Raw genomic sequence first — 13,775 nt, forward strand, 5'->3', positions numbered from 1 at the left:
GCCAGTCAGGCAACAAGTCAAATCCAACGGGCATTTATTGGGAGCCTACTGTGTGCAAGGCACTGTGGTAGTCATTGAGAAACACAAAGACAAAAAATTAAAATAGTCCCTGCTCTTAAGGCAGGAAGGAAGAAGGGAGATAAGGAAGGAAGGAAAGGAGAAAGAAAAGAAGGAAGGGAAGAAGCATTTATTAAGCACCTACTGTGTGCCAAGTACTGTTCTAAGTTCTTAACAAATAGTATCTCATTTGATCCTCCCAACCCTGTGAAGTAGGTACTATTATCACTCCCATTTTATTACTGAGTCAACCAAAGTACACTGATGTTAAATTACTTGACCAGAGTCACTCAACTAGTAAATGTCTGAGGCTAGATTTGAACTTGGGTCTTCCTAACTTCCTGACTCCAAAACCAGGGATTTACTCACTATGCCATTTGAGTGACAGTGTGCCACAGTGGATAGAGAGAGCCCTGGACTTGGAGTCAGGAAGACCTGGGTTTGAAACTATGGAAGCTCAGATATTTCCCAGCTCTATAGCTCTAGCTAAGTCACTTGACACTCTGAGCCTCGGTTCCCTTATTTGTAAAGTGGGGACCATAATAGCACCCACAGGTGAAAATCAAATGAAACAATGTAGGTGAAAAGTTTTTCAAAGTTTAAAGGGCTACATAAATGTGATTCATAATAATCATTTCTTCATTTATAATGAATAACAGCTACTAATAAAAATAACAAAATGCTTAATCTCTCAGTACTTTGGACAGCTCCCAGACATTACAAGTTGAAGAGAAAGTACAACCTGCATTGGTAATGTCCTCACCCACAAATTCCTTGTCCCAATGAAATCATGGGTCTTGTCCCTATCCCTCTTGTTTGGGTGGTTACTGTTATTATTATTACTGCATTCTATCGGGAGAAGGCAGTGCAACACAGAAATAGTATATGCAGAGAAATACATGGTCATTAAAAGAAGGTGGAAAGAGTACTGATAGCTAAAGGGATCAAGAAAGGTTTCCCATAAGAGAAGGACCTTGAAGGCATCTGGGAATTCTAAGAGGCAAAAGTGAAGAGGAAAAATAATCCAGGTATAGGAGATGGCCTGAGCAAAGAACAGAGGTGAGATGAAGAGCCAAGTTTAGGGAATGGCATGCTGAGGAGATTGTATATTCTCTTAGAGGCAATAGGGAGTCAGTGAGGGTTCTTGAGCGAGCAGAAAAACAATATTATTAGACTTGTTCTTAATAATAATAATAACCAAAATTTATGTAGCTCTTCAAGGTTTATGAATTATTTCATTAATAATAATAATAACTCACATTTATATAGCACTTTAGGGGTTATAAAATATTTTACTCATAAGATCAAATTTTGTCCTCACAACAACTATCATCATCCCTACTTTACATAAAAAACTGAGGCTTACAAGGGTTAAGTGACTTGCCAGGGGTCACACAGCTAGTAAGTGTCTGAGGTGGGATTTGGAGTTTAGCTGATGCATTCCAGGAGGCTCCAGGCTGAAACCTTCTAATAAATACGGTTTTCTTCTGGTGAATCCCCTGAAGATACCACTTATTGATGCCAGTATTCTAGGGTCAGAGTCCCTTCCCTTCTCATTGTTCTTCCCCCTCCCAGGGCACTCAGATGTTTGCTGAGTGACTTATGGGTTGGCTTGCACATTTTTCCATCATGAAGAGGGAGCGGCCCCAACCTTTCCCAGCCACCCCTGGAAATTCAATCTTGTGGACGGCCATTGTGAGAACCATGGCACCAATCCTTCCTTCCTTCCTCCCTAGAGGTAACATGGCATGGTAGGGGATTGGATTTGGAGTCAGGCAGTCCTGGGTTCAAATGCCTCCTCAGATACTTACCAGCTGTGTGACCCTGGGCAAGTCACTTCACCTTTTCTTCCTCCATTTCCTCATCAACAAAATGGGGGTATTGGACTAGCTGCTGCTAAGGCCCCTTCTAGCTCAAGATCTGTGATCCTCTCCCTCCTCCCATTCTCCTGCCCTTGTATTCCTGGCCCCTTCTCTGAGCTTCCACCCTCCTTACCTAGTGACACTCTAGCAGGTACAGCAGACTGACTGATCCAGAAGGAAACCCAGGACATGGCAACCAGAAGGATGGAAGGCATGTAGGACTGGATGATGTAGACGCCTCGGTTCCTCCGCAAGTTAAAGTGTAGACTGAGTCTGGGAAACTGCCCTGCTGCAAGACACACACATAAACCCCCATGGCCTTACGGCTCTTGGTCTTCATCTGGCTCTATAAGTGCAAAAGTCATCTCTGCCCAGTAGAAGGGCTTTCAGGTGGGACCCTTGCTAAGCGTCTGTCACATGGGCCACAGAAAGGAACCAGAACCCTCTTTCCCCCCATTCTGGGTCATAAGACAGTGACTCTTTTTTTAAATTTTTTCATAGTGCCTCTTTCAAAGAGTACAGCCCTAGCAGGAAAGCATCGTAACTCTGAGCCCCCATGCCATATCCCCAACCCAAGCCTAGGAAAGCCTCATTAGTCTCAAAAGACTCAGAAAACAGCTCTGATGTTCTAGGAAATAGTGAGGTACAATGGAAAGAATCAGGGATGAGAGGTGAGTGCTTCAAAGACCTGGTTTCAAATCTCACCTATGTAATTTGAGTGCCTGTGTGATTTTAGACAAGTCATTTCTACTCTCTTGGTCTCAGCTTCCTCCTCTTAAAAGGAGAGCATGGATCTTGAAGTTCCCTTCCCCCTCTAAAGTTTTGCTCCTGGGACCTCTAGAGAGCCTTGCTGTTTTGGATCTTTAATCTTATAGATTCTCTCTCTAGGCATTCTCTAGCCATATTGTTGGCTTCCTTGGCCCTGACTGCTCAGTCATCAGAGCCTGCTCAAGCAGAGCCATTCCTAGGATCAGAGGAGCCCATCACTGGATGGGGCCTCAGTGGCTATCTGGGTCCAGCCACACCTAACCAAGGCCATCCCTGACAAGTGAGCATCCTTCTATCCTTTATTTGGCAGGAGGGAGGAAACACAATGCTTGGTGGTCCATTCCCAATATTTAACAATGATGGGAGCCAGCATTTATATAACCCTAACCCTAAATTTTGCAGAGGTTTTCAAAGGTTTCCTAAAAGCTTTACTTTTTGTTCTTCTGGGGTTTTTTTTTTTTTGCTTTTTTTCAAAGGACTTTAAAAATGAATTCATTTCATCCTCACAACAACCTTGGGAAATAGGTGCTATTATTACCCCATTTTGCAGATGAAGAAACCAAGACAGACAGAGGTCAAGAGACCTGCCGAGGATCAAATGGCTAGTAAATGTCTAAGGTCATATTAGAACTGAGGTCTTCCTGACTCTGGGTCCAGGGCTCTCTATACACTGTGCCACCTAGCTGGCCCTAATGAAATTTGGAGCTAACATTGTTAGAAGGTTTCTCCTTTTTTCAAGCCTAAATCCATTTCTCTATATCTTCTCCCCATGCCTCTTAATTCCTTCTCCCCATGCCTCTTAATTCTGTCCTCTGGGACCATGCAGAACAAATCGATCTCTTTTTCCATATGACAGCCCTCCACCTACTGGGAGATAGCTATCATGTTCCTCCCTAAATGTCCTCCTCTCCAGGCTAAACTTCCCCAGCTCCTCAACTGATTCTCCTACTGCATCACCTCAAGAAATGGTGGATAGAATATTGGCCTTGGAGTCAAGAAGATCTGGGTTCAAACCTCTCCTCTGATATTTTGATTCACTTAATCTTTCAAAGCCTCGGTTTCCTCATCTGTCAAATGGTGGAGTGGGACTAGATGGCCTCTCTGAGATCCCTCTCAGTGCCAGATCTAGGATCCTAGGATCCCTTTACCAACCTTGTCACCCTCCTCTAGAAATTCTCCAGATTATCAGTGTCCTTCCTGAAATGAAGTGCCCAGAACTGAACACCACACTGCAGAGTGGGTCCATCTAGGGAAGAGTGATTGGACCCACTTGCCTTGGGAAGCTCCATCTGTATTTTTAGCTTCAAACCCAAGGTGGTCCTTGGATGAAGCAAAAAAGAAGATCTAAGAGAAATAACCAATTTTCACCCTCCTCGAGCCTGGCTATGTTCTTATCATCAATTCCTAGGAGCTTGGTTTCTCTTTTTTTCAATAAATGAAGTTTGCCACATCCAGTGTTGTCTGAACCAGGAAGCCTTGTTACCAGATTTGAAGTTCATTAGCTCGGTGGTGAACTGGTAGTTGGTGATGGTGAACTGTGCCAACTGGAGCTTGTCTAAGCCGTGAATTTGCTCCTGGTTTTCTGACCAGTAGTACACAATATCCTCTGAAGAGTAGCCATCTGTAAAGGAAACCAGACCAATAGAACAGTGAAGGCTAGGGTCTGAAGGCAGCTCCTCAGCCACACCCATACTCTCCTGCTCAGGACCCACTGAAGATGGTAGTTCCCCATGTATGTTTGAGATCGATGCTTCCCAAAGTAGGAAAAACCAAGGTGCCATGAAAAGAATTCTAGATTTGTTATCAGAGGGCCTGGGTTCAAATTCTGACTTTGTCATTTAAAACCTGTGGGGCTTTGGGCAAACCATTTCCTTTCTCAACCTCTGTACAATGAGGAGGAGGTTGGGGTAGAACACTTTGAGGTTCCTGCCAGCCCTGGGTTGATGATAATATCTTCTGTTGATGCTGAGGGTCTAGAAACCCAATAAGTGAGGTTTCCCAAGATAGGCAGATTCTTTAGGAACTCAGAAAGGAGTTCCCAGGCCCAGAGCAGAGTCAGGGGAACCAGCCTTTGTATATGAGGGTGTAGAGGACACCAGGGCTTCTCTCCAAACTCAGGTTGAACTGTAAGGATCCCCAACTGAGTTCCATTACTAGGAGGGGTGGGAATGGTTCTCTCTGAGTTAATCTGTGTGATTAGGTCCTGGGAACTGCCCAGTGAGGGGAAAGCTAAGAGCAAGGTAAAGACTAGATCAGTACTTTGAGAGTTTAATTGCTGGAGTGGATAGGGCATTGGCCTCGGATTCAGAAAGACCTGGGTTTGATTCCTTCCTCAGACACTTATTAGCTGGGTGACTCACAGCTTCTCTGTGAGTCGATTTCCTCATCTAGAAAAAAGGGGGTTGGATTTGTGATCTCTTAGATCCCTTTCAGCTTCAGATGTCTGACTACTGGAACCAGGAGGCCAATGACTATGGAGGAGGAAAAGAAGAAAATGGTGTTTGGGTTGCTAGAGGAAGAAGGTTCTTCCAAACTTGTCGAGAATTCACATTTCTATACAGCTTTAAGAGCTACGTTGTGTCTTACCTACATTTTCTCACCGGATTCTCACAACCACCCTGTGATGCTGCCATTTTACGGATGAGCAAATTGGGGTTCAGAGAGGTTTAGTTATATTTTTAAATTTTTTTTCTAAGCTCTTCTATTTTTTTCCCTTCAGCCCTGATCTGTAATTTCATTGGTTTGGGAAATTCCCAGGTGAGGAAAGTCCCTCTATGAAAGCAGCCTGCCACCTGCTCTTCAATTTATAGTCTTGGAGGTCACTTGCCCAAGAGTCCCACAACCAATGTGGGAGAGAGGCAGGATTTGAATCTGGATCCTCCCAACTCTGAGGCCAATTCTCCATGCATTATGCACTCTGGCTCACCCAGGCCAGGATTGTTCGGGTAATAGGAATGCATTCAGTGCCTTGGAGAGTGTCTGGCTCCTTCAGACACAGTGCAGGTGCCACAAAGGTCTAGACAAGATCTTTCCATATTTTTCTAGTTGTTAGTGTCCCCTCCCTCTTGAAATTGCTTTGCATTTTTTGGTATATGCTTTGCATTTGTTTGGCTCAGACCGTGTTTTGCTGCCCCATTTCCACCCACCCCCAGCAGGAAGTAAGCACCTAGTGAGTAAGGGCTGGGTTTTTTGTATTATCTCTGTACCCCCAGTACCTAGCATTGTACCTGGCACATAGTAGTTACTTAATGAATGCTGGTTAAATTTTAATTGGAATGTATCAGAATCCTCCTGTCTATATTTGTCCTGAATGAGCTGTTAAGTGAGGCAGTCCTGGCAAAAGCCAAAGCCCAAACAACTGATGGGGTTCCCACATGCCCCTAGAATATCTCTTTTAGCTTTCCCTAGGTTGAAATTATTAAGACTGTTAAGAGGCAGCATGACATAGTGGTTAGAGTGCTGGACTTGGAGTGAGAAATATCTGGGTTCAAATCCCACCTCAGGCGTTTACTAACCATGTGACCCTAGACAAATCATATTAACCTTTCTATGCCTCAGTGTCCTCATCTGTAATATGAGAGGGTTAGATTCAGTGGCCTTTAGCTCTAAATCTATTATCTTATAACTAGAAAGAAGGGGGTCCCCTGACCATGCTTCCTGTTCAGAATGAAAAACCCTCTTTTGGGAGGTACTTTCTAACTTATGAAAAGCCAAAAATTAGCATAACTTTTAATTCATTATCTTGAGTTTGGCCTATATCTGTCACAGGCAACTGTGCAAGAAGGGTCAGGATGGGAGCTCAGAACCATAACTAGGACAGGGTGACTAGGGCTTTGCATCAGGATGCCTATATCCCAGGAAGCATATTTCCTTCCCGTTGTAGGCTTCTGATCTACCAGTCAACCACTCCACAGTTACCTCTCCCATGACCTTATTCCTTCAACCCAGAATTGGGACAAAATTACCAAAGTCTCATTGCTATCAGATGCTCTCCTGGAGCCTGAATCTTCCTGCTCCTGTACCCCTCTTCCCTGTCTGCCATCTTCCAAGAGTTAATGGGTTAGTGATCATCAGCTGACTCCCTGGAAGATCAGCTATCCCACCCCTGGCATGACCACACTTGAGCGGGGTGAATCTTTCATCATGCCCTGTTAATAAAATTTTCCCCTAGAAGGAGGAAAAGGACCCTTTTGGGAAGAGAATGATGGTTCAATTTCCAAACGCTTTTTGGTGAAATTTGTCTCCTCACATCAAAATTGCTAGTTATGATTCTGTATGTAATTGCAGGAAGGTGTAGGAGGAAATACAGGCTTTAGGCTAAAGTTTCCTGTCCCCTAAGAAGAGGTTTCCAGCAGGGTCCAGGCTACTCAGCTGGGACTTACAGCTTTCCAGGTCTAGCATACACTCCTGCTCATCCATGGGATATTTGGAGAGATCCATGTCACAGGCCACAGTGGAGGTGATTCTGCCCCCAGGAAAAAAAAGGAAAGAGAGGGTTAGAGAGAGAGAAGGAGACATTCCTCCATTCAGCTTTCATCCATCCTCAGAAAAGAGTCAGGCAGGCAATGCGCAGAGGGTAGGAAGCACCCATTGGGTGGCTTTATTACTAATCACAAGACTATCATTGATTTGCAGAATGACTGGGGACCTCACTTGACCCTTTGGTGACTGTGATTGTGGGAGTGACAAACATCTGGATGAAAACCAAAAATCCAGCCAACCAATTAACAAGGAGGAGGGAAAGAGGAAATGGGACCTTTCTGGAAAAGAATACCTGATTCAACTTTCAAGCATAAATCAAGAAGGGAAGAGAGGGCTGCTATTTAATATGGTACTCCAAGGATGGTGGGAAGGACAAAACTGGAAACAGACTTAGTATCCATTGATTAGGAATGGCTTGACAAATAGTGGTACATGAATGTAAGAACATTACCTCACCACAGGAATGCTGATGCATGTGAAGAATCCAGAGAAGCATGAGCAGACTTATATGAACTGATGCAGAACAAGGTGATGCCTCATCCCACCTCCCCAACTGCTAGTGTCTTCTCTCCCAAACTATTTTATATTTCACTTCTTTGTATATATTTATATTTTGTTGCTATTATTCAGTAATTTTCAGTTGTGTCTGACTCTTCATGACCCCATTTGGGGTTTTCTAGGCAGAGATACTCAAGCAGTTTGCCACTTCCTTCTCCCGCTCATTTTACAGAGGAGGAAATGGAGACAAAGAGGGTTAAGTGACTCACCCAGGGTCACACAGCTAGGAAGTGTCCAAGGCCAGATTTGAACTTTGGAAAATGAGTCTTCCTGACTCTAGACCCAACACTCTATCCACTGTGCTGCCAGCTGCCCTATATTTGTACATATATATTTACATACCTATGCATTCATGAAACACGATACAGTGGATAGAATGTTCACCCTAGAGTTAAGACCAGAGTTCAAATCTGACACTGAGACACTTACTAGCTGTGTGGCCCCACACAAGTCACTTAATCTTTGTTTGCCTCTATTCTCTCATTTGTAAAATGAAGACAATTGTAGCACTCACTTCCCTAGGTTGCTGTGATCATCTAAGGAGATAAGGAGATAATGCCTGCACATAGTAGGTGCTATATAAATGTCATCTATCATCATCATCTTCATCATTATTAACTTCTCTCCCTCATTAGAGTGTACTCATTATGAGTAGAGATTGTTTCATTCTTTATATTTTTGTCCCCATTGACTAGCATGGTGTCTGGCACATAGTAGGGACTCAATATGTATTTGTTGATTGATTGAAACAAACAGAACCAAGAAAATAATATATACAATAACTACAACAACATTAAAAGAAAGAACAATAAATAATGAAATAGAATGCTTTTTAATCATAATGGCTAAGTTTAGTCCGGGAGAAGAGATTTTTAAAAAATGAATCCCCTTCCTTCTTTGCATGGGGGTGGGAGGGGTAGGGTGGAATGAGTGTAGAATGATCTATACAATGTCGGGCTCAGTTGAGGGGTTAGATAAGCTTTTTTTAAAAAAATATTTAATTCATAAATATTTATGAAGCACCTACTATGTGCTAGGCACTGTGCTAAGTCCTGGGGATACAAAAAGAGGCAAAAGACAGTCCCTGTGGATAGAGTTCCAGCCCTGGAGTCAGGAGGACCTGAGTTCAAATCTGGCCTCAGACATTTACTAGCTCCATGACCCTGGGCAAGTCACTTTACCTCAATTGCCTCAAAAAAAAAAAAAAAAGAAAGAAAGAAAGAAAGAAAAAGATAGTCCCTGACCTCTAAGAGTCTAATGATTTTCCTTTTTCTTTTTCATTCTGTGTTACAAGGGATGACTTGATGAGTCCCCAGGGAGGAGAAAGAAAGGGGAAGAATATATTCAGACATAAAGGTGATAGAAAAGCAAAAAAAAAATAATTTTCTTAGCTTCCAATATGGATATGTTTTACATGACTTCCCATGTATAATTAACATCATATTGCTTGCCTGCTCAAGGAATGGAGGAGGGGTGGATGGAGAGAATTTGGAGTTCAAATTTGTAAAAAATGAATGTTAAAAAATTTTAATATAATTGGGAAATATTTAATAAAATAAATATTTTTTTAAAAAAGAATTCTTAGCTTCCTTCAAAGCACAGCTCAGGGGCTACCTCTTACATGAAGCCCTCCTTGATCTCCTTACTATCAATAAAAGTGTCAATAAAATTTTTACTTACAGACAAAATAGAACTCTTAGATTGTGAATTCATACTGTAGACTTTTTGATAATTTAATATTAAACTTAATTTTTATCTCTAAATAAAAATTCAGGAAAATAATAACAGGAATGGTTTACCTAAATTTACTTTGTACTTAGTTTGTGTCCGTTTTCTTTTTATTTATCTGCATACATATTGTACCCCACTCCAGTTCCCCACTGTAAGCTCTTTGAGGGTAGGGGCCATATTCATTTTTTGTTTTATTCACAGTGCCAACCACAGTGCCTGGTCTATGGTAGGTGCCCAATAATTACATGCTGAATTGAATCGAACTTGTAAAAATTCAAACCATTTTTGAATTTCTACGTAAATAACAGTTAAGCATATTTCCAGATTTTTCTAAATAGACAAAATAAGTAGGGTTTTTGGTTTTTTGGTTTTTTTCCATCTATATGTGTATTGTTGAGCAGACAAAGCTGAAGTCTCAGCTTCTCCATAGAGCTTGGTTCATCTTCCTGGGTCTAGAATATCATTGTGAGTCAGAGATGATAGTCAAGTTCTGGGTTGTAGCAGAAGAATGCAGTGCTAGGATCTTCCTCTGATGTTAATAAACATTTTCCCCCACGAGGAGGGAAAGTACCCTTTTGGAAAGAGAATGCTGGTTCAATTATCACGGCAGGAAAGAGAATGCCGCTATTTAGTCCACCATTTTAGTGGTAAAAGGTACAGATCTAACTAGGCTATGGCCATGAGGCTCTTCCCCAGGGTGCTGAATATCAGAGGCTACAAAACCTTAATGATTTCAAAAGATTTCCCGATTTTAAATTTTGTTATATTTATATTTTGATAGCACCCATACCCCTTTAGCAGCATAGAAACAGCTGAGCTAAGTACTCACTTAGCAAGGGTAATTAGTTAAAATAAAAGACAAGCAGATGTCATCCTTCCTTTCCCCAGAAGCTGCATCCCAGGTGAACTCCCTTCACAGCTGGCCGCCTCTCCAACAAAGACCTCAGGCTATATTCTAGGGCAGAGGCTCAAGCATACACCCATAGGCTACAATGAGGCCAACAATCTTCTGGAGTGTGACCAGAACCAGATTAAAATGTAATTGGGAAATATTTAACAAAATAAATAAAAATATGATAGAATGTATATAATGGTAATATGTGGTTTTCTAATATGTTGCCAATATGCCACCCACACGGGATCCTTATGTATAGTTTAGTGACTTCATTTCTATTTGAGTTTGATGCTGCTGCCCTAGGGTCTTTCTTTTTGGGATCTTTTTCAGGAAGTGATCAGTGATTTCTTTCAATTTCTATTTTACCCTCTGGCTCTAGAATATCAGGGCAGTTTTCTTGATAATTTCTTGAAAGACGATATCTAGGCTCTTTTGTTGATCATGGCTTTCAGGTAGTCCAATAATTTTAAAATTATCTCTCCTGGATCTATTTTCTAGGTCAGTGGTTTTTCCAATAAGATATTTCACATTGTCTTCCATTTTTTTCATTCCTTTGGTTCTGTTTTATAATATCTTGATTTCTCATAAGGAGACCCCCCAAAATACTGCAGAAAACAACACCTTAAAAATAGACTAACTCAAATGGCAAAAAAGCTCCAAAAAGCCAATGAGGAGAAGAATGCCTTGAAAGGCAGAATTAGCCAAATGGAAAAGGAGGTCCAAAAGACCACTGAAGAAAATACTACCTTAAAAATTAGATTGGAGCAAGTCAGTTGAATATCCAACCCCACAGGGGATAGTCTGCTTGACAATGGAAGGAGTCCTATGGCAGATCTGACCTAACTGGTAATTAGAATGTGAGTACCACAAAGACCATCTACCCCATCTTTAACCAGCCAGGCCCCAAGGCTCTACCAACCCCTGTCTTGACCATCAGGCAGCCCTGTCACGTACATACATTCCTTCTTCCTCCTTTCCCTACTCTTGTTTTTAACCTCTTACTGAGAGATTGATAAACAAATCAACAATACTATTACTTCAGCGAAGGGCATGACCATTTACTGCATGATGGCTCCTCTTAAAATCTTTGTGATTCAGAATCTGAGGCCAACACTCTCTTCCCTGGTCATTGTTCTTTCATATCTGTTCTTCTTAGTTATACCCCTTCTGTGTCCCCATCCTTCTCAAGCCCACTCTTCCATTGTGCCCTCTGAAATTCCTGTTCTATTATAAACAAACCACCTTTCATATTATACTGTGATCTCTTAAAAATTCTTGGTATTTTAAAAAATTATGCATATGTAAATACCTCGAAGTCAGTGACCATTTTGTTTTTGTCTCATATTCCCAACACCTGGGATACAGCAGGTGCCTAATAAATGCTTGTTAAATTTAATTAAACTGGATTTAATTTGTCTTCATTCCTTCTTGTGTTATTTTGACATTGCAGATTATCAAATTGATTAGAGGGCAGTTCCCCCACACACCCACACTTGTACTGGACACTAGAATTCTGGAGTACAGTTATTATATGAGCCATTGTGTGGGGACAGGAACCTTACCTGATACTGTATAGAATCACCCCATTGGGCTGCAGCCGTATAAGCTTGTTTTCCACTGTTACATCATGGAACCAGGCTGATTTGGCATTGACAATGAAAGTATCTGGGAGCCAGAGCTTGTCCACAAAGCGGCTGTCTAAACCCAGGGTTTCATTGGTGTGGTTGTAAGACAATCGGCCATCTCGCCAACTCTGATGCAAGAACACGGTCATGGTATACTCCTGGAGTGGGGGAAGGAAGAGAGAAATCAGGGGTAGCAGATCATCCCTACAGCCTCACTTACTTGTGGCCAGAATCTCAGAGTTGAAAGAGACCCCAAATCCACCAAGTCCAACCCATATCTGGACAAGGATACCCTCTCCAGCATCCCTGGTAATTGGTCATCCAGCCTTTGCTTGAAGACTTCCAGTGATGGGGAACCCACTGCTTCCCAAGGCAGCTCATTTCACTATTGTATGCTTCCAACTCAGGAAAATTTTCCTGACATCAAGCCCAAATTTGCTTCTTTCTACATTCCACCCATTGCAACTGCTTCTGGACCCTGAGGCCAAGCAGAACCTGGTTAATCCCCGTTTCACATAACAGCTCTTGAAGACAGCTCTCACATCTCCCTTAAGGCTTTTCTTCACCATGCCAGAGATCCTGTTATTCTGATCTATCCTCATATGGCCTGATCTCTAAGCCCTTCACCATTCTGTTACCCTCTCCAAATGTTCTACAGCCCAGCAGTATCCTCCTTCGAGGTAGTGCACAGAGCTGAGCACAATGCTTTAGGCATGTTTTGACAAGGGTGAAATTCAGTGAGCCCATCATCAATTCGCTAGTCTTAGATAACACTCCTTTCAATGCAGTTTAAGACACATTAACTTTCTCAGTTGCCTTATTACTCTCATGACTCATGTTAGACTTGGAATCCACTCAGATCCCCAGATATTTTTCAGGTGAATTGCTGTTTAGTTATGCCTCCCCCACCTTGCCACTTGAATATCTCCTGCATGATGAAGGGGTCAGAGGGATAGCCTGTCTAAGGGTGGCCAATGAGAGGGAGCAGCAACAGGGCAGAGTTACCATGTTAGCTTCTGATATGTGGTCAATGCTGGCGACCTCAAGGGCGAGAGCCACATTCACAGGAGGACCTGAAAGAAGGCAAAAGGCAATGGAGAAATTCTTTGTGCTGGGCAGTCCCCATCCCCCACTGCATCAGAGACAGGAAAGTCAGCCCATCTGTTCCCATCACCAGGGAATTTAGATACCCAAGCACAGGTTTCCAAAGAATCCTGCACCAGAGACAGGAGCCAGCATTGGTCCCTGGCCAACACAGAGTCCTTGGACTCAATAGAAATAATGCAATTACTTGTATTTCAATATTCAAGGATTTGGAATTTTGTTATGATGGGGAGTCCCTCCCACTTCTAATGGATACAGATTCCCAAACCTCCCTGCCTTTGTAGCTCATTTTCATGAGCTATTTTGACCCAAAACAACAGCAACAACCTGTCACCTTTGGCTGACCCAGTGATAAGCCTTTCTGCTCTTAACTAGACTCTTCTTTGAACTGAAGACAAACAGTCCATTACTGGACCCGTACTTGAAGTCCCTCCAGCTTGGAAGGCCCTGCCAGAGCTTGCATGTATCATGGCAGAGTGGGAGAGGTAGTGCAGTAATTCCTAATGCCAGTGCACTGGGAAAAATTCTGGCCTGGGAGTCAGTTGACCTGGGTTCGAATCCTGACTGGATAACCTTGGGAAAGAGCTTCGCCCTCTCTGTCTCATTGCTTCTTGAGACGGGCCCATTGCGCAGAGACTGAGATCAGCTCTGGGTTTGGGGTAGTACCCAGTTAGAGACCACCCCATAAGAGAA

General features: G+C 42.5%; 1 protein-coding gene across 2 annotated transcripts in view; it reads right to left on the bottom strand.

The window, feature by feature from the left end:
- Nucleotides 1-13,775, bottom strand: part of GABRD (gamma-aminobutyric acid type A receptor subunit delta) — a 38,013-nt gene that overhangs the window by 4,352 nt on the left and 19,886 nt on the right. Inside the window, exons 3-7 of one of the 2 annotated variants that reach the window (XM_036746108.1) lie at nucleotides 12,984-13,051; nucleotides 11,916-12,136; nucleotides 7,070-7,152; nucleotides 4,171-4,308; nucleotides 2,053-2,205 (exon numbers count right to left, since the gene is read on the bottom strand). In XM_036746108.1, coding sequence (XP_036602003.1) covers nucleotides 2,053-2,205; nucleotides 4,171-4,308; nucleotides 7,070-7,152; nucleotides 11,916-12,136; nucleotides 12,984-13,051 — 663 coding nt within the window. Of the gene's footprint in view, nucleotides 1-2,052; nucleotides 2,209-4,170; nucleotides 4,309-7,069; nucleotides 7,153-11,915; nucleotides 12,137-12,983; nucleotides 13,052-13,775 lie in introns of both variants that reach the window. The other variant, XM_036746107.1, reaches the window with a different exon arrangement.

The sequence above is a fragment of the Trichosurus vulpecula genome, chromosome 2 (genome assembly GCF_011100635.1).
Source record: "Trichosurus vulpecula isolate mTriVul1 chromosome 2, mTriVul1.pri, whole genome shotgun sequence".
NCBI lineage: Eukaryota > Metazoa > Chordata > Mammalia > Diprotodontia > Phalangeridae > Trichosurus > Trichosurus vulpecula.